This window comes from Sphaeramia orbicularis, chromosome 14, assembly GCF_902148855.1.
Source record: "Sphaeramia orbicularis chromosome 14, fSphaOr1.1, whole genome shotgun sequence".
Lineage (NCBI taxonomy): Eukaryota > Metazoa > Chordata > Actinopteri > Kurtiformes > Apogonidae > Sphaeramia > Sphaeramia orbicularis.
Genome location: NC_043970.1, coordinates 14,920,404 through 14,941,894, shown reverse-complemented (window position 1 = coordinate 14,941,894; position 21,491 = coordinate 14,920,404). Strand labels below are relative to the sequence as shown.

The 21,491-nt window shown below is 36.4% G+C and overlaps 2 protein-coding genes across 6 annotated transcripts in view; one reads left to right on the top strand and one right to left on the bottom strand.

Moving 5' to 3' along the window:
• Window positions 1–9,396, bottom strand: part of hspa4a (heat shock protein 4a) — a 32,387-nt gene extending 22,991 nt beyond the window's left edge. For all 5 annotated transcript variants that reach the window (XM_030154973.1, XM_030154972.1, XM_030154974.1 and 2 more), the window contains exons 1-5: window positions 9,089–9,396; window positions 7,204–7,261; window positions 6,590–6,730; window positions 2,440–2,562; window positions 503–602 (exon numbers count right to left, since the gene is read on the bottom strand). In XM_030154973.1, the coding sequence (XP_030010833.1) occupies window positions 503–602; window positions 2,440–2,562; window positions 6,590–6,730; window positions 7,204–7,261; window positions 9,089–9,195 (529 nt within the window). In that variant the 5' untranslated portion in view covers window positions 9,196–9,396. The remainder of the gene's footprint in view (window positions 1–502; window positions 603–2,439; window positions 2,563–6,589; window positions 6,731–7,203; window positions 7,262–9,088) is intronic.
• Window positions 9,397–11,190: 1,794 nt separating this feature from the next.
• zcchc10 (zinc finger, CCHC domain containing 10) lies at window positions 11,191–21,100 on the top strand. The gene is made up of 4 exons (XM_030154992.1): window positions 11,191–11,292; window positions 14,024–14,185; window positions 14,977–15,018; window positions 20,328–21,100. Exons 1-4 carry the CDS (start codon window positions 11,252–11,254, stop codon window positions 20,563–20,565), a joined length of 483 nt encoding a protein of 160 aa, XP_030010852.1. The 5' UTR covers window positions 11,191–11,251; the 3' UTR covers window positions 20,566–21,100.
• Window positions 21,101–21,491: the final 391 nt, after the last annotated feature.

Here is a 21,491-nt window from a genome sequence, read left to right as displayed (position 1 = left end):
AAAAGAAGATTGTTGGAATGTAGACACTGGTGACCTTGAGTTTGACCATTCAAGGTCACTCAAGGTCATAGGTAATGGACCCAAATGAAAGTCCACATATGACTTCCTATCAGTGCTCAATAGTAATTATATTGATATCTCTAAGCATTTCCATGTTATAAGCCATCAAAATATGACCCATTTTAAGGAAAGGCACATTTTTAATTAGTCAAAACTTCAAAAATCCAAATATCTCAAAAGAATGAATCTGACCAATAGTTCCATCAAAGAAGATGTCTGAAGAAATTGTAAACGAAGACGATGGCGGACACAGCACCTTCACAACACCTCATGCCACCATCCAGTGACCTACAAAACTGGTCTACTGGTAGTGTGGAAGAAGTAAATCACCTATTTTTAACATATTTCCCCATAAGGTCCTAGGTATACATACTAATTTATGGAATGACAGCAGTATTTCATGCAGCATGTCATGCAGAGAACACAGTGTGCTTCCACATACCTGCAGTGGTCTCATTCATTAGTCGTAGACAGTTGAGGCCTGCGATTTGAGCTGCATCCATGACAGACCTCCTCTCTGCGTCAGTAAAATAACTGGGAACCTGGAAGTGGAATGCAGGAAAAAAGGAGCAGATGATTCACCGTGAGAAAAGATAAACACACCAATTTTAACTAAGTGAGAGTTCTTTTTGCTAAATGGGCCTGGCTAAGTGTAATTGAACATCAGGGTCAATTCCTTTTTTCTCTAAATATTTTTTTGATTAGTCAGCATCAACACATATATCTCTAGTTTCTAAAACTGTGTTTATTTAATTTGTACCTGAATTACAACTGGATATTTGAGAAAAATGGAAATTCTATATAAGTAGAATACAGTATTAATTAAGAACAGTAAAGGTTGTAAATGAATGTATAAAGCATAGATTCACAATGTGTAAATAAATATGTTCAAAATATATGCCTGTGTCTAATCTAATATTTGATAATAATGAAATATAATGATTTTGAATGTTATTTATAATAAAAAAACAGCAGAAAGATGTACATTAAATATAGTAATGAAAGACATGTCGCCAAAGACTGATAATTTCAACAGTATCTTAATAAAATCTTTGATAATTATTATGGTGCATCACACTGAACAAACACCTCACTCCGTTACTTTTTTGGATTCTCACCCTGTTAGCATGAATTAATGTCTTTAAAACTAAAATACAAATGATATCAGTTTCATTTTTGGATATAATGTACTTTTATATATTAAGAAAAGTGTGGCATGCTAAATATTTTCACTTTTCTTGAAGAACAGCACTTTTTGGTATTTTTTCCAAACCTTGAATAACAGCTGTATATTGCTCCTCACTCAGTTACTTTGTCAATGATGATAAATTCATGTTTTTATTAAATATTTGGTAATTATTCCTTAATGGCATGTTAAAGTATTTGCCTACAATTTGAGCTATTATGGTTGCTGCTCCATTAATTTTTAAAAACAGATATGGAATGATTAGTATTGCTGCACAATGCTTTCTCGCTCTGTTACTTGCTTGGCCAAGCCCAAATCACAGGATAACAATTAATGATAAAGCATTGTGACACTGTTTTAAGTGTCAAAAATGTCCTAAAGCTGGTCACTTCTGATTTTAGAGAAATCTGAACACTCCCTTTGATTACTAATGAGGCATGAATGGCCTTTTCTCACAAGATGTCTGGATAGTGTTACCGTGTTAGTTGCTCTGGGCGCCAAAACAAAACATCTTGTGGAGAAATACTAAATTTAGCCACTGGCTGCAGTAATAATAACATGTTATCGTCCATCTCCAGGGCTGATGTAAACTGTAGATTTAGACCTGGTGAAAGTAACAACCTATCTGGGTGATATCTGTAGGTAATATTACGCAACAGATGCTGCTGGTGAATTCATACACAGAGCAAAGCGAGAGACACACACATCCCACTCTTCACCAATGAGGTGTCAAGAAGGAAAAGGAGCTTTTAGATAAGACATCTGATGAAGAGCTCAGAGCTAAAAATGGCACATGAACAGGTGGTCACACATTATACACCTGGAAAGGCAGCTTTCAGTGGAAATCTTTTACCCAAACTGCTGGTAAAGTGCAAGACGGTGACATAAATAACTGTGACTCAAAATAGCAGACTGTAAAAGCAATGCTCTTTCCATTAAACTGCACAGAGAGAATTAAAGTGCTGTAAGTAATGTTAGTGAGTCAGAGGTCTTTTGAAACTTTGTCAGGTGCAACTCCACACCTATTACTTTATCTCTGTGCTGGATCCAACATGTAAATGAACACCTTGATGAAACCTTTAAAAAAAACCCAAAAACTTCCAATTCAACAAATCTATTCAGGAGCTTTTATAGATTTGTAGACATCCTGCTGAAGCTCGTAGAGTGTCGGGGCTGTCTGTAGAAATGCTTACCGAGATGACACAGTCTGCAACCGGCTTCTTCAGTGCACTTTCAGCAGTCTCCTTCAGTTTGGTCAGCAACATTCCAGTGACCTGCTCGATGCTGAAAACCTTCTCCTCCTCCATGTACATCACCTAGAGCCGAGGACAAGAAAAGAGGTTATTTACTGAAACACACAAGTTATGCAAAATACAGATACTGATCTTAAACTGTAAGTTTAAAGGAGTGATATTTTGCTTTTTTGGGGGGTAAATATTGCTAGGTTCAAATGTTTGTGAAATTATACATACATTTTGTATTAATCAGGGTTTATATCCTCCTGAGACCCAGCAATGCATTTTTGTCCTCTGTGGTGGACAAGAGTTTCACAGCTTTACTATACAGGAGTGATATTTTGCTTTTTTAAAAGGAATTATGCATTTTAAAACATGACCCTATGGTCTACATAAACTGTAAATGCTATGCTTGGGTTTGAATTCTTCATTAATTCAACTCCACAGGTCCATCTTCAACCCCATTTCTGAGTAATGACACCAGAAAGGTTGTTTTGAGCGCTGGCCCTTTAAATGCAAATGAGCCACTTCACACCCCACCCCCTCCAGGTTATTGGCTGTGCTGCTCTGTCCTGTTCAACCAACAACTGAACATTTTATGTAATCAGCTCAAAGTTTAGACATATTTTCAGTATGGACTACAACCACTGCTGCTGATAAAATATTATGGCGTACTGAGAGATGTTGGTTGGACCTCTGGACCGTATATGTGCAAGTGTTGTGACGTAATTAGTCATAGGTGTAACAAATAAAGCAGGAATTAAAAAGAGTTGTAGAAATCCACTTGATTTTTGCCAAAATGAATATAAAGATAGCTTAGCGGGACCTGGAGGGTTCAAATTCAAACTTTTTGAACTATTAGGGTCCAAATACACAAACAAATGTACCAAAGACTAATAAAAGTGGGTTTAGCTAAATATGACCCCTTTAAATTAATACTGACCCTAATGAAAATTACTGTGGAAGTTACCGTTTACAGCAATGTCTGTCACGACTCAAACAATCTATGTATCGACAAGTTGGTAATAAAACTACTTGCCCAAAATCACCTTTTACATAATCATCCCTGTACACACTCTTTTATCTGTAAGTGGTTATGATAAAACAACAAAGCTTTAAATGTATTTCCATATTTTATCTGCAAATGCAAGACTCAAAATGATAAAAGGGTGTGAGAATTAAATATTGTTTCCCCCTGAAAAAACTATGTACACCTATATTTTTGAAAAATAGAACAGGGAATCCCATTGATCTTGCTCCAGGCATGCGCACAATTCTTCTTGTTGAACCCTGACTGATGACTGTGTAGGAATTTAATAGGTAAGGAATGATGTACAGCCGTTTAATCCCAGACAGGGTGATCCAGGACCCTGATGTGGCTCGCTGTACATTACCTCACTTGTTACACAGTTATTTACTTAAATAAAGAACCTGTCAAACATATCAATATAAAATTCATTCATCATCTGAACCCGCTTTATTCTCACTAGCATCACTGGAGCTTATCCCAGCTACCTTTGGACAAAGGCGGGGTACACCCTAGATGAGTCGCCAGTGCATCACAGAGCTGACACAGAGACAAACAACCAATCACTCTCACATTCACACCTATGGGCAATTTAGATTAACCAATTAACCTATCAGTGCATGTCTTTGGATGGTGGGAGGAAGCCCAGAGAGAACCCACACAGACACGGGGAGAAGATGCAAACTCCACACAGAAAGGTCCCATCCATGATAGATAAAGTTATTTGATTAATTTGGGAATAATTCTATTGCTTCTGCAAAATAAAACAGTATTTTCAATACAACTGTTCAGACTGTGTATAGCACAGTGACGGTCTGCTATTCAAATCAACATTGTGTTACATAGAAATAACAAACCATCAAATGCCAATCAGAATTAAAAAATACTACTAAATACCATGCTGTCATGCATGATTCAAAAGAATAATTTCTAGTGAGAAACATGTCTTCACTAGGACTAAGTGTAGATTTCAATTACAGCTAGAAAAGTGTTTTTTGCAGAATATTACAATGATGCCCCAGCTGAAAGAGACCTTTGACTTGGATAGAAAAAGCGACCACATCATCTTTTCATCCTATTTCATCTTTGTGTGAAATGCTGTCATTATGTGCACATGAATTTGTTAATTTGTAGAGCCAATATTTTATGTTTTGTGATTTCACAGTGGTCTTGACCATTAACCACCAAATTCTACTCCGTTTATCCTTGAATCAAAGTGAATGATTGTGGCAAATTTGGGGGAATTCCTTCAAAATGTTCCTGACATATAGTGTTCACGCTTACATTATAACTCAGCTGATGTTCGGATTTTAAAAACCATTATCGCATCGCTATTTTTATCATATTGTTTATCATATTTTTGCTTTTTGTTGAGTAACTCTAATCTTTAATAACCAAATTCAAACCAGTTAACCAGTTAATTTTCTCAAGATGGGACAGAAGGGTAATGAAACGGCATAATATAAAATACTTAAAAAATATAAATAAAAGGCCCATTCTACAGGCTACCATGTGTTAAAGAAAATCCCAGCCAGAAGTCCATAATTTTACTTTGAGTGTTGTGTTTTTTAAATGTACCATGTAAATAGCAGCATTTTGGTCTCAAGAGGAAGTGACTCACTGAAAAAGATACGCAAGATATTTCTACAAATGTCGACAAAGAAGGAAGATGATATGTAAGAGCTTCTGCCTGTGACAAATGTTGATGTGATCGAGACATCAAGAATGATGATTGTATGTTAAATGATATGTAACAGCTTCTGCCTGTGACAAATGTTGATGTGATCGAGACATCAAGAATGATGATTGTATGTTAAAAGGGGGCTAGACGATGGCATATCACACTGTAGGAGGGCATGAAACAAGGCATGGATGGAAACTTTCACATAGTAAAAGAGTCAATAGTGTAACAAAAGCACTGACTATTCTTCATCTTGTTAAATCTGGTTCACTTTCACAGAAGACTCTGAATGTGCACAACCTACAGGCCACATATCTGGGAGCTGACTCAAGTTTTCATTATTGTCATCTGGGACCATTTTGTCAACTTGATGTCAGTAGCAGCATCACCACCTCAGAGTAGCCAATTATAATGTGGATGCCGCAGCACCCAGATGCCACAGCAGCTGAGAAGGTGAGGTACTGTGAGCTGATTTCACATGCCTACTGTCACTGTGATCCAAAACAGCCTCTAAACTACTGAACTAAGGCATGATTTGGAGGCAACACTGGCAATTTGCATTGATTTGTGATTCATCCTCAGGACTCAGTTTAATTATCTCCACAGGGACACACAGACATGCTAGGATCGGTGTCTTCAACGTGCAATCCAGGCTCTGTCATTTATACAGCACAACAAACTTTTGTAATGTTTCTGGTCTTACATTAACTATCTAATGAAATTATCATTGCGATTGATGGTATATAGCAATTCAGATGAGATGAGTTAAGCAGAAAAATCAGTTATTTAGAAGAAAAGAGCTTCTTATGGTTTTAACTTTTATTTTGATTTGAGTTGCTTATCCAATGTTCATTCATTCATTCTCTTAACCCGCTTTATCCTCACTAGGGTCATGGGGGTCGCTTGGAGTCTATCCCAGCTACATAGGGGCGAAGGCAGGGTACACCCTGGACAAGTTGCCTGGGCTGACATATGGAGACAAACAATCACTCTCATATTCACACCAATGGGAAATTTAGATTAACCAATTAATCTAATCTTTGGATGGTGGGAGGAAGCCAGAGTACCCAGAGAGAACCCACACAGACACGGGGAGAAGATGCAAACTCCACACAGAAAGGTCCCACCCCCTTCGACTGGTATTGGTATCGAACCCAGGACCTTCTTGCTGTGAGGCACCAGTGCTTAACCACTGCACCACCGTGTTGCCCAGTATCCAATGTACCACTGTAAATTCGGGACAGTGCCCCTGTTGTTGTTTAGTATGCAATGTCGGCAAATAAAAAACACTTTTTGATAGGACATAAGCTCATCAATACATACTGTTTACTCCTCCAGCATAAAGGGTTAGTTATGCAAATCCCATGAAAGCAGAGACTGCATAAGATTTACAATCTTACTTTTATACCGGTGGATCCAGAGGACATCTGTGCCAGGTCATACACCAAATGAGTCTTGGCGGACTGGACGTAGGGGTCTGAAAATGCCCTGCCATGGAAACGCTTGAAGCCCTGAACAGTGTTCTTACAGTTGGTCACCACCTGAGCATCACACACAAAATTAACAAAGATTAGAATTATTTGTATATAAACAGATGGTATATATGGTCTAATGTTAAACATATCTAATTTCAAAGAATAGCACTAGATGTCACAAGACCTTTCACAATTAACACTCTGAACATATGGACTACGTGGTGTGACTCAGAGCATTACACTATGAGGTAACTGAATCAAACAGCTTGGGATTCCTCACATTAAAGTGTACTGATGTATGTTCATGTCATTGTACTGTAATAGCCACAAATAACTCTAAATGTTGACATCAATTTAGTAAAGAGGATATGCCGACAATGGCAATGACTAAGGTATGGATTGGAAAGCTGGAAGCATTTGACGTAAGTACAAAATATATAAAATAGGTCTGGTAATTTTTTAATATTTAAATGTGCAACTTGAACACATTATGACAAGTACCTATAAGAAATACAACACTGTGACAACAGTGATTTTACCTGGCTCTTCGCAGCGGCACCTATAGCTCGATTTCTTGGTCCAAAGGATACAAATGACCTGAAAAACAGAGAAACAACAAAACCATGTAAATCTTGTTACATCTTGACATGTCCTTTTGAGCCAAGACTTAAAACTCACTTTTGTTAAAACACTACTTATCAAGATTGATCCACCTGCCAGCTAAGCTATTACACAGTGTCAAGGCTACACACGACACCACTTTAGAGCCCAACCCACGTGAAATGACACAGACCATTTCCATGACGGCAGCAGCAACAACAGCAATTTGTTTTGAGACAGCAGCAAATACAAATTGAAATGACTTATTTCTGTGTAGTTTTTTTTTTTTTTTTAAATCTTGTAAGACTAACAGTCACTTTTGTAAGCCAGACCCATGGTTGCATGCAAACATTAGATGTTGTGTCTCACGGTTCACACAACATCCAAACACTGCCTGAGGTGCAGTGGTCAGTCCACTTTTATCCCAGTAGAATGTGGTCTTATCAAGCTCGTCATCCCCATCCCCAGGAAACGCAGATGTCAGCGCTACAGTCGCTGTCCACACACAAGTACAGATGATAATGTCAAAGAGTCAACTCTACAGGTCTCTGAGGACACACAAACACACAACAGGCTGTTGATAGGCTTTAACCCAACAGTGTGGTAGTACGGTGGGAAATGTGGGATATTCAGCTCAGTTTTGTAAAAGATTCAACACATGAACTTACTAAGAGAAAACCACCCAAAAAGGACTCATAAAATACTTAATGTTCTCTCTTTACATTGTATTAAGAAAACTATCAAAAAATGTGTTTTTGTTTCATCTTTAAGGCTTACAATTAAATAATGAAGCCAGTATATCCTGATTGATTGAAAAAGTTCATTATGTCTATTTAGGACAGCTACATGAATCACGTGCTATGGTAAATCAAAGGTACCGCTATATGACAAAAAAAAAAAAAAAAAAAAAAAAAAAAAAAAAAAAGACTGTCCTCTATAAATAAAATTACATTTACATACTTATATGGTCTTTTTGTCTAAAATGAATTAGTAATACCGATTTAGCACATTTATTAAATTGCAAATATATGGGTAACTTTTTAATACGAAGACTTGAAGTTGCATATGTTATTAAAACAGAAATAACTTAAGTAGGAACGTAAAGAATATCCTTATTCAAATATCTATTGCTAAGCTGACTGAGAACATTTAATTACGTCCTCATTATATGCTTATAAAAACACTGCTTGCACTTTTTTAAATAACTGTAGTGATCTGTTATGAACACACACTTTTAAAGTTACCCACAGTATATAAATATATATCCACAGACTTAAACCTTCTGCTAAGATTGCTAGAATATTCCAACAAGCTACTGCTGTCGTCATCGAAGAGACCATAACGCAAAGACATATAGTTTGCCACACGGTGCACGCCGGTTGGTCGGAGCTTTCACCTTTAAAAGATAGACAACAATAATTAGAGCGGAGAAACACCGCCCGCCTATACAATCCAGGCAACTTAAACCAGTACCCCAAATGTACAGTACCGTTAATAAAACCGTGATAGCTACTAAGCTAACTCTGGCTGGGGCTCTTCGTTTGGTAGATGAAGGAGATGTGTAAATTACGGACAAATTCCAGACGGTTCCTTGTTCATCATAGAAACACTATCACCCAGTTCATCGATTCATTCTGACCGAAAAACAGATTAATTAGCAAATACACAGAATGATGTTAAGTAACGGCGGCTAGGCAGTAAAGCTAGATTCACGTGCTTTACCCTGTCACCGGTGAGACAACAACAGCTAACCCAAGACTCCCACTTTATCATATCTTTTCCCACTGAAGTCTCATGAAGAAGTACTGCGTTTATGGTACTTACGGTGTACATCTGTCGCTGTACTCGTTAGCGACTGTCTCGATGCCTCCGGCTCGGGCTACAGCCACATAGCAGCTTTGAAAACCTAAGTCAAATCCCACCACTGACATGTTCAGCGATTCGTCTAGACTTAACCTTATCTACAGTACGACTTAGAAAAATAAACAAATGTACAAATACGGTTTCCAAAGAATGTAAAAGTCCCAGAGAAGTAGCTAGTTGTGTTTCGCCGTGTTAAGCACTTCTTGTCTTCATAATCCACACCGCTGACTGTTACCGGTGTATCTGATCTGTGCTGGGCAGGCTCAGGCTGCAGCAGCAAGGTGGTGTGGCTGACTTCTCGCCGGCTCTCCTCTACTTACCGCGAGATTTGCGGAGTTCTAGATCGCTCTGGACCTTTCTACAAACATGTGGTATATACCTCTATACCATTCGAGATTTGTGGTGAAATTACGGAAAACTACTGGAAATTTCTTTACCAAATTTCCCCCCCTGTCTATCGAAACAACAGTAAACAAATTAACTTATAAATTAGCAACACAGACCATTGTATAATCCCCAGGAAAACCATTTGAATCTCAAATTGAAGATTTTTTTTTTTTTTTAATTAATGCCTCTGACAAAGAATACATATGGGTGGGTGTTATGACAGTTGTACAGTGGGAGGGTAAACGGCATTGTTGACACAGATAACAGAATGCCAAACCTCTGCAACTAGCTGCATAGTAAGATATCTGAAGATATGAATAACAAAGTACAGATGTGAAAAAGGTCTTAACCCAGTGTTTTCCAACCATGGGGTCAGGACTCCACGTGGGGTCGCCTGAAGTTCAAATGGGGTTGCCTGAAATGTCTAGTAATTGATAAAAAAACAAAACAAAACAAAAAAAAACTTAATAATAAAAAAATATGGTGAGTTGACAAAGACAATCATAATCCATAAAAGACATGACAAATTCTGAAACTGAAGCACTGTGGTACTGTTTATCTGTCAAATGTTCATTGTGGTCGGTTTCAGATGCTGCAGCTCTTTCATAATTCATAGTTTAAGTTCTTGTTTGTTCAGTATTAATTGTCAGTCTTGTAAATCCAAGCTGGACTGACTGTACATATCCTGACCAGGGAAAATCTAATTCTCACTTTGTGCAGTAATCTACACCTGGCTTTTCTGCCTCTGTCCATAATAATATACATTATATAGACGAAATGTCCTCTAAAATTAATGTTTATTTGCAACATAGTATAGCAAACTATTACATGATCAAAATCAAATTAATTTTAGCAAAATGTCTCTGTTTTGAGTGGCTGGGGTTGCCAGAAATTTGTGATGTTCAAATGGGGTCATGAGCTAAAAAAGGCTGGGAACCGCTGCCTTAACCTTTCTGACCACTGCTTTTTAAAAATTAATTTTGATGACAACAAAACAGCAAGTTGGCAAGATAGTCTACCAGAGCTCAAGTGGTAAACTTTATTGTATTTAATCATGCTTGTGCATCTGAAAAAGGCCACACCATCAGTCCTAATGGTTCCACATTTCCAAATGCTAGATATAGTATCACAAATATGTGTATGTGTTATCCTCTGTGCCTCTTTGTCCTGATGCTAAACCTCTTCCGTAGTTACTGCACTACTTAATGTGCACACTGCTTGTTAAAATGTGCTTAGTTGGCTAAGTACTAATCTGCCAAGATGGGGATGCAGGCAGACATCAGTGGGCTTCGTTTAACAGATGAATGCGTCATAAGCACTGAGATAGCGCACAGCGAACAGCAAAAAAAAAAAAAGAAAAGATCAACGAACACAAATGAAAATTCTGATGCCTATACTTAAGCATTTGAATGGATCTCTTTTATTTATTAATACATTGTCTGATAGATAAAGTCTAAGCAACACTGTTAACACCAGCCTACAAAGATAGCTGTTTTTTAATAAAATAAATTAAAAACATGTGCTACAAAATATAAACGATAATTTCCTAACATGTTAAATTCGTGATCAGAACCCAATTTCTTTTATATTGAACTTGTAGTCAATGAAGGGGGCGTTCATTACAAATGTAATGTGGGTATAACTAACCATCCTTGCCTATGGGTGTCGCTGTGTACGTTGGGTTAACCGGAAATGTATTGATTCAACATTAATGAAGAAGAAAAAGTAACCCGCAACATGGCGACTCCCATGCACAGAATAATAGCCAGGAGGCAAGCGTGAGTATTGTACACTTCAGTAAATCAAACATCATGCTTTACTCCTTTGAGAAGATTGTACAGTGTCTTCTATTAAAATACACGAACATAATAGAGCTTCGTGTGGTAAATGTTGCGAGTAGCAGACGAAGCAGAGCTTAATGAGAGCACAAAAGCGCCGCTGTGTGTCTCTCAAATATATATATAGAAATGTATTAGACTTTTCGATTTCCTCAAACATTTATCTCTATGTTACATGGGTGATTATAACATAGAAATACCGAGTGTCCGACCGTAATATGTGTGGAATTACAGTAAATCTAAACGGTTCGCCATTGTGTTTTGTTCCTACCGACAAAGTTGTGATGAAAACAATATTCGTTACAAGTAGTGTAAGATGGTAAAACACATTATAGCTACCCGTTATACAGTGCATATATGACAATATTAGACCATGAAATTCAGTCTAGAAACACGATAGATACCACTGATGACCTTTTCTGACATAATCATCACTGACGTTAGACCATAGTTTCACTGCTTTATGTAATTAACTTATGTGTGTGTGTGTATGTATGTATGTATGTATGTATGTATGTACGTACATATATATATATATATATATATATATATATATATATATATATATATACATATATACTTTATTTAACCAGGTAAAAAACCTAATTGAGATTGCAAATCTCTTTTTCAAGAGTGATCTGGCCAGAAAAGTAGCATAACACACAGTTTGTGACAAGACATAATCAACACATAATACAAAACTTACAATCGATAGTGACAAAACAATCATTTGTGCACATTTAAAAACAGTTACATTGACCAAGCTCATTGATTTCACGCTCCTGTAAAATAGCTTTAAATTCACCTATAGTAACAAGTTCAGATAGATTTACAGTGGGTTGTTTTGCAGGACGTTCCATGCAGAGGGGGCAGCATATGTGGTCTTCCCCAACTCTGTTCTGGCTCTACACACCTACAAGTACATTTGAGCAATTTTCATTATATCTTATAAAATGTTTCATATATATATATATATATATATATATATATATATATATATTTTTTTTTTTTTTTACATGCTGTTGAGGATATTCGTTCAGATTTGAGAATGTAATCCATCCCTTATTGGTCCAGCATTCTGAGAAATATGTATATCGATTTTGAACAGCCATAACATTATGACAACTGAAAGGTGAAGTGTAGGCCTAAATGATGGTGAGTGTCTTGTTACAATGGCATCTTTCAGTGAGTGGGATCTATTAGACTGCAAGTGATTATTTACATCTCAAAGCTGATGTGTTGGAAGCAGCAAAATGGACGAACGGATGACTGGGTCAGAGTATTCCTAGTCTCTAGTGGTTAGTACCAGTTTAAAAGTGGTCTGTGAAACGACATGTCAGTAACAGTAATCTGTGATGTGCTGGATCAACAAGTCCTACTCATGGAGGCCACACTTCACAACTTACGAGATGCTAAAGATCTGCTGCTAATGTTTTGTTGTTGACTACGACAGCGCACCTTCAGAGGTCTTATAGAGTTTGGGCCTCGGGTTAGAGCTGTTTTGGTCCCTAATATGAGGCGGGTGATAATGATGTAATGTCTCCACAGATGGGTGGAGATCAGTCCTTCCTTAGACCACTTTTGGTATTTGCTAACCTCTGTAGACCAGGAACACCCAACAAGACAACACAATCACAGTTTAGCTCTTGTCAAAATCACTGAAATCCATATGTTTGCTCATTTTTCTGCTTCTAATGCATCAACATTGAGAAGTAAATGATCAGTTCCTGCCTAATATATCCCATCCATTGACAAGAGTCATTGCAACAAAATAATCACCATTATTAGCACTTCAGTTATCAGTCGTCACAATGTTAAGGCTGATCCAAATATATCTACAAAAAATACAGTGTGTATGCTGGGTGAAGGTGCATTACTAGCTTGCCAAATTAATGACTTCATGGTTCCCTCCTTTGAAACTTAATTTGTTTTTATTTATTAATGTACTGTTAAAATGCGGACTTCGTTGCTTTTTGTGTTTTATGCAAGTGTAACCAAGATATGTTTCGATTATGGACTGTTTTAAATAGATTGGTGATTTCACCGTCAGCTCCAGGAGGTTGTGCTGGTCAGTTTTTCTTTTTAAGAAGCTGTGTAGTCATACAACGGTTAATACATACTGTTCATATTGTTCATAGATATACATATTGTCACATACTGTTAATACTGTAAATTTCGCCAGTTGCTATTTTATCCAGTTTTATTCTTTATTGTACTAAGCTCTCTTCTTTACTTTGTTCAATTGGATTTTTTAAATTATATTTTCTTATCTTATGTTTTAGTTTCTGTAATTTTATATTTGCTGTATTCTAATTCTGAAACACTGATATTTGTAAATATTGCTGCACTGACTGGAGTTGCACTCCTAATTTCACTGTGCACACAATGACAATAAAGGCTATTATTCTATTCTATTCTATTCTATTCTGTTCTGTTCTGTTCTGTGTGGTCGTTATATATGAAACTGCAGCTTGTAAATGCAGATAATAGAAAGTTGTTAAAAATAAACCCTACGAAACCCACTGGACAAATTGTTTGACAAAATTATGCTCAAGTGACACGAGGTGTGGGTACAACATGTATGATCTTAGTTTTTCTTTACTATTACTGTAGCATTTGAAATTTAGTGTAATGATGCTGTTCTCAGGCTTGTCTATTTAATTACAAACAGGGAAGCCAACAAACAGCATGTACGATGTCAGAAGTGTTTGGAGATGGGACACTGGACCTACGAATGCACAGGGAAGCGGAAATACGTGCACAGACCATCAAGGACAACCGAGATGAAAAAGAAACTGAAGGAGAATGACAACAAACCTGTCAGCGTCACTGGGTAAGGCCTCTTTATCGGTTCAGTCTGTTAAACCACTACCAGCCACTGTTCTTAATATTAGAGAAGAAATTACAAAATACACAACATGCAATAATGGCAACAGATTTACACTGTATTTACAACATGACCGTCATAAAGTCAGTTTAACGTTATTTCTATGTGTTCATATGGAACATATTTTTGATGTTATGGAAGATTTAAAGGATAAGAATAAAATAAAAATTGGCATTTACTCTGTCAGAGTCTTATTTGAAGGCAGTAGTATAGAACATTTTCAGGGTTTGTTTGGAGTTTAAGTAAACAATAGGAGTTTTTGAGACTTGTTTTATATTTATCAAATAAACTTCACTTCAGAAGCCACATTTTATTATTTTATTTTGCGTATTTGGTGCTCTATAAGTCTAGTTTCACTTTCTGTTATTAAATAAGAGACAGTAGAGGAGTTTGTGGTCAGGCTTTACTTAATGTCTCTGCAAGGGGGTCTGATAGGGTAAAAGAAGTTTTATTGTCCTCTCCATTAAGTAAACCACCAGCAGGATAAAGACAAATGTACCAGCTTTTTGGCGCCATCTAGAGACAGAAAATGTGAACACAACATGACAGTAAAAATTAGTCTGTATTTTCTTGAGAAAGACTGAATCAGGCATCAACTCACCTTGTCTTGAAATTACACATATACACATGTTAATATGAGTGGGAGAAGTGTTCGTGTTGTACTTTGTAAATGTCTGTTGGTTCTTAATTTGATCAGTGCCATGCGATGTGATTATCAGTGTTTCTTCTGTTAACAGACCAGCGATAGAAGGCTCCAGTGAGAAGAAAATTAAAAAGAAGTAAGTAATAAGTATTAAACAATTTACTTTTCTGATGTTGGATACTTTTTTATATGAAATACTGACCGCACGCAACATTATTTACATATTGAGAAAAGCTTCCTTCTAGATTATCAAGGTTTTGTTCCCTTAAACTGTAAAAACTTGTACATTTTGGCATGTTTAGTACAAGCAGGAGTGAGTAGATTTACAAATACCAAAAATAAATCATTTTTAACACTTTTACACCATCTTTAATTGGAAAAGTCACTGGTATTCACCTTTTATTTGGTCTTGGGGCTCGTCGAGGTCTAAAGTGAGTTGCTGTGGTCAGGAGGGGGCGTCATGTGAATCAGATCAGTCACGTGATTTTAGATTTAAATTGGCATAAAATTGTCAGGGGAAGACATGCCCGGACAGAACTGTGACCATGTGTTGTGGCACAGCGTTGCTGTTGAAGAGATGTTCCACTTTCAAACAAAGACTTCTTTTACATGAAATCCTTGCACCTTGTAATGCAGTATGATTTACAGGCACAACAGTCTTGAAACCAGTTCAGTAGACTGGCTACAATCTGTACTTTTGTGACTTTTTTTTCCCAACTCATTCTCTTTTTACTGCCGTGATATAACAGAACAGCACATACAAAGACATATGAGATATATATCAAACTACAGGAATATGAAAACCTTATGAACATTGGTAAGACAAGGGTGATAGATGAAACATAAAGACAAACCTACTCAAAAGGATAAGTCAAATGAACTAAAATACAGTAAGGCACAACAAGACAAAACTGCAAATGAATACCTTAGTGATTTACATCCTTAACTAAACACTAGTGGAGACTTATACTGACACTTTTTTGTACACAGTGTTTTTTAATATTTGCTCCTATTTAGAGATGTATCTGCTAAATGTCTCAGGCTCAAGACTCAGCCAGTTTCTAATGAATTTAAAATGACTTGTGTTATGCAAAACTGTTTTGCATATCAAAGGTCAGGATAGACGCATGCGACTTCATCTAAGTGAATGAATAGACTTAGTCTTAACACTGATTGAACACTTTTAACCATCCTTGTAAGAACCCGTTCTCACAGTCTGTAACATATAGATGAACATCACCTGAATTTAAAAGTGAATGTATTCTATTTATTTAATAGGGACGGTCAGTCCTGGGTAACAAACTTTAATACTTTATTGGCATGAATTTCTCTGATGAGTCAATACCAAATGATACCAAATTATTCGTTTTATTTTCAGATGATTACTTGTTTTTCAGACTGTTGACGTATTACATCAGCAGCTTCTAGTTGTGGTACAAACCTTTATTATGTTGTATAGCTGCAGTGACTTGGAAAAAAAATTAATCCTCTGAAAATAAAACTAACTACAAAAGCACTCGGAGAGCGCAGACCTCCGAGAGGCGGAGAGGCAGATCAGTGCCCCCCCCACCTCCGATCACCATCAAAATTTAATCATTTGTTCCTTGTGTCAGTATCAACATTTCCTGAAATTTTCATCCAAATCCGTCCATAACGTTTTGAGTTATCTTGCACACAGACAGACAGACAAACAGACAGACAAACCAATGCCGGCAAAAACATAACCTCCTTGGCGGAGGTAATAATTTGGTATCATTTGGTATTAAACATTTATCACATAATGATACAGAGCTCTCAGGACGATGAAAACTAATGCAGTGTTTTTTATCTCTTGCTATCTCACAAGTCCTGTCTGTAGTTGGGCTTTTACATTATCAAAATATACAGTCTTCATCTATAAAACCACAGTACACCACAAATATATTGATGTACTGAAATACATACAAGATGCATAGTACAGGCAGCTTAACCGTACCACTGGTACACTTTAATGGAGCCCTTAACTTGTGCTGTAAAAGATTATACAGGGTGGGGAAGCAAAATTTCCAGTATTTTGAGGCAGGGATTGAAAGACAGTGTATGACCAATTAGTTTATTGAAAGTCATGAGAATTTATTTGCCAAAAGAAAATTTACATAATAGAAAATGTTTTTATTCTATGTGTCCTCCTTCTTTCTGAATAACTGCCTTCACATGCTTCCTGAAACTTGCGCAAGTGTTCCTCAAATATTCGGGTGACAACTTCTCCCATTCTTCTTTAATAGTATCTTCCAGACTTTCTCATAATAGTTTTCCTCATAGTCATTCTCTTCTTTACATTATAAACAGTCTTTATGGACACTCCAACTATTTTTGAAATCTCCTTTGGTGTGACGAGTGCATTCAGCAAATCACACACTCTTTGACATTTGCTTTCCTGATTACTCATATGGGCAAAAGTTTCTGAAGAGGTATGGATAATAATGTTAGGTATGATTATGACATCAATATATGTTTGGTTTCAAAACAATTGACGCAGTGCCTGCTGAGAAAAAACAACTAAATGTTCATTGTAAATTTTGCTTCCCCACCCTGTATAGATGTAGATCATTTCAGTTATAATGTGTTTCAGAGTTGAAAGCATTTTAATTAAAAAACTGATCTGTTGATACATTCAAGGGCTTTTTAAATTCAATAGTCTTTTATTTTAATAGAAACCAGGAACAAGTTAAAGTAATAAATAGCTGAAAGAATAAATAAGTAAATGTAGATAACTAAATATCAAACTTGATGTACAATATAAATACTATATAAATACATCTTCAGCCGAACATTGCATTAACCATAAAGAAATACAGCCAGTTCTAGGTACAATTTTTTTTTGAGACATTAGTTTCTCTCAAAGTCAGAAATTACAGTTGAAAAGTTTGATTAACCAAGGTCTGCAAATGCCATTGAATCTGTCAAACCTATTAAATCAATAAAACATCCTGTTGTTGAACATTAATTGGCCAAACTAATTAATCTAGCCTAGAAGACAGCCTGTCAACCTATTTTGTCATTTTAAATGATTGACAAATTTCCCTTAACTCTGTCATATTTAATCTGATTGAAATCATCAGTGAATCTCATGCCTAAAGATTTTTTAGAGATTAAAAAAAACTGGAGGGAATCTTCAAATTGAACACCTATATCTGATAAACAACAACCCTAGCCCTGGTATTCACCATAAAAATTTAAAAAGAATAAATAACTGCAACATAGCCTAAATTGCCAAGAAAGTCGTGTGTATTATATCACTAGTGGCTTTTCCTTTGGACATGTATGCAAAACTTTACTGATATTTACTGAATGCTGAAAAAATAGAAGTGTGTAATGTCGGTTTTTCCATTAAATCACAAATGCGATGATTAGTTTATTTATTATCACAGGATGACACAAGAAGTCATTCCATAAACATGGCAATGAACATAAGTATCACACTGATTTTACAGAAATATTCATTATTATTATATATCACCGCTCTATCCCGTACTAAATTAAAAAATGATTCAGTTTCCTGGTGTGTCCACACATACTGTGCCATGTTTCTTTTAAAACTCTTCTTCTTCATTTATTGTAACATCTGTCAACAGTTTTTTTTTTTCAATTCATGTGAGTCTAGTTGTAGAAAAAGGTCTTTCCATTGCAGTTTTGCGTGATATACCAATTTCGCTACACCCAAAAAACTACCTCTTGCCAGCGCAATAACTTTTTATCAAAAACGAGTTTTGGCGAAATTGTTGTTTTTCCATTAGATAAATTTTTATGTGCAAGTTATATTCATGCAGTTTGAGGGTCAATGGAAAATCAACTACTGACAGACTTTGATCCACTTCTGGCTCATCGTCCCATATTGTTTTGCCCCAAGAACTCACTGCATTTATCAGTTTTTATATTTTGGGTACTTTTAGATATAAACACAATTTACAAGTGGTCCAGACCTGTTGTAGGAAGTGCATATAAATAGCTGTAATATTAGGTTTTCAAAGGTTTCTGACTAAATGATTGTATTCTGAGTCCATTTAATAACCTGTTGACATTCTGGTTGACACAGCTGGCATCACAGGTTGCATTCATCATGTCTATATGTGTCATTTCCAGTTTGCTGAATGTGGTTTAGTTTGAACCAGATCAAATGTGCAGGTATGAAACTTCCTCTGTGGTCTTGATTCAAATCAACCTGAACCATTTGTTTATGTCATGTGGTTCAGACTTTAAGACCAGTAACTGGAAGTTGCACAAGCCTACGGTTGCCAAAAAACAAAACAGACACTAAAAATTTAAATTGCGTATGATAACGATAGTGTAAAGTTTGTGTAAAGTTCTAGATGGGCTTGTACTTTTGTAGTGCCTCTCTGCCATTATGGTACTCAAAGTGCTTTACATTGTGTCACTTTCACCCATACGCTCACACACACACACACACATACCAGTGAAACAGTCGCTGGGAGGCGACTGTGACCTATGTGGTCAGGGTCAGGGTTTAGGGACAAAGTACCAACCCTCTGGTTTGTGGACAACTAACCAAATGTATACGAGGGAGAGTCAAAAAGTTCTCAAACAAATACAATAAAAAGATTATTCATTAAAATAACAAAATTATTTTTCTACATAAGTTCCATTAGAGCCTAAACACTGTTGTAGTCTGTTTCCATCGGTAGATTCCTTCTTTGTAGAAGTGCAGGGGCTGTCTTTAACACAGTCTCTGTCTTTGACATTTGTCTGAGAACTTTTTGACCCCCCCTCATGCATATGAAAAAACATGCAATTTGTTTCAGACTTTCAGGTGTGAAAACTTTAAAATCCTACTAAAACTAAATAAAAAATCAACCAAAACTACTGATGGAATTATAAAACTTACCAAAAACTCAACTCAACCAACCTAAAAGACTAAATAAAGATACTCCATATTCTAAGGGACTCTACATCATCATTTTATGCCCCGACATAAATTCCATTGACTTTTTTCCCCCCTGTGTAAAGCTGCCTCATTATTTCTCAGGAAGATTTGTGTTGCTCCCGGTAGTCATCAGTCAAGTGACATCAGAGGCTAGTGGGGGAAGTGGAGTGTGAAACTGCACATCAGTGATCAGTTACCAGCTGAGGTGGGGGCCTTTCTCTGCTCCTGATTATAGTACAGACAAGCAAGATAGATGGTTGAACAAATGAGGAATTTATTTTGCTGCTTGACTACCCAATCCAAGAAAACCCAATACTGAATATTGCTACATGTAGGCTTACAATTACTGTCATTTTACTTCCACATTAAGTGAACAGAGATTATAAGTGACAACATTCAATATCAGCGGAGGATTTGTAACAATTGTTTTCAAAGTGGTGCAGCAGTGATTGTAACAGATACAGTATGAGATGCTTAATGGGGCACATTTTCCTGTTTCCGTATTAATTTGTTTTCATTCTCAGGACTAAAGACTCGAGCGACAGCAGCAGTGATTCAGACAGCTCCTCTAGTGACTCATCGTCAGACAGCAGCGACTCCTCCAGCTCCTCTTCAGACGACAGCAGCAGCGACAGCGACGACGACAGCTCTTCCTCCTCCTCTTCTTCTTCCTCCTCCTCTTCGTCCTCCGACAGCTCTGACTCGGGAAGCAGCAGTGATTCCGATCAAGGTCCTCCAAAGAAGAAAAAGAAGAAGAAATAAGAATCATTAAAAAGAGCTGGAACAAGCGGGGGTTTCTCATTCATGTTTTTTTTTTCTACAGAACTTTTTTTTCCCACTAATCTGTCTCATATTTGGTTGCGTATGAATGAACATCAGGCTGCAAGTCTTATGTTTGGCTACTGCTTGTGTGTATGTGTGTATATTTTTTTAGCAATGCTGTTGTAGATTGAGAAGAGAACTGAATATTTTGGGTTTGGTGATATGCCATATGTCCTTTTTTCAACCCATTCTATTGCTGTGATATCCCTCAAGTTTTTTTGTGTATACTGAGCATATTAGTTCTAAATATTTAAAGAAATTAATGTGCTCTGATTTTGTACTAAAATATATTTTAGCCAAACTTAACCTGTACAGCTTATAATGAATAAAAACAACACATCACAGACAGAATTATTGAGACAAATGTGACACATTTTAATGAACTCTGAAGACATTTGTTAAATTTGGAATTAGAGGATCTTGTCTATGAAATTACGGTCACTTGTTTAATTGTAAAATAAAGTTTGATTTGTTTTTATTGCTTGTGTATATTTTATATTTTAAAAGATGTCATTTCGTAGAAAAGGACGACAGTACATTTTTTTTTTTTTATACTTAAGCTTGAGAATGAAATCATATAAAAGTCTATTCATGAAATGATTCACTGTACCCATGGGCAACCTTTACATTATAACAAGTGTACATCTATAAACATACTGTGGAGCTTGTATCAATTTTAATCGTACCACTAGGGGACTTAAACTGGTACAAATGGACTATTTTGTGGAACATTTCTGAAAGGTTGTTTCATGGCTTTTCAAACTGAAAATGATCACAGTTATCAAAACCAATAACGCTACTGTTATTCGTCATTAGATGCAATAAATAAAACTATGAACAGTGACATGAAACTGGATCTCTATCAA

Coding starts and splice junctions, on each gene's coding strand:
- zcchc10 (XM_030154992.1), top strand. CDS start 11,252: ATGGCGACTCCCATGCACAGAATAATAGCCAGGAGGCAAGC. Junction 11,293..14,023: donor ATAATAGCCAGGAGGCAAGC/GTGAGTATTGTA, acceptor AATTACAAACAG/GGAAGCCAACAAACAGCATG. Junction 14,186..14,976: donor AAACCTGTCAGCGTCACTGG/GTAAGGCCTCTT, acceptor TTCTGTTAACAG/ACCAGCGATAGAAGGCTCCA.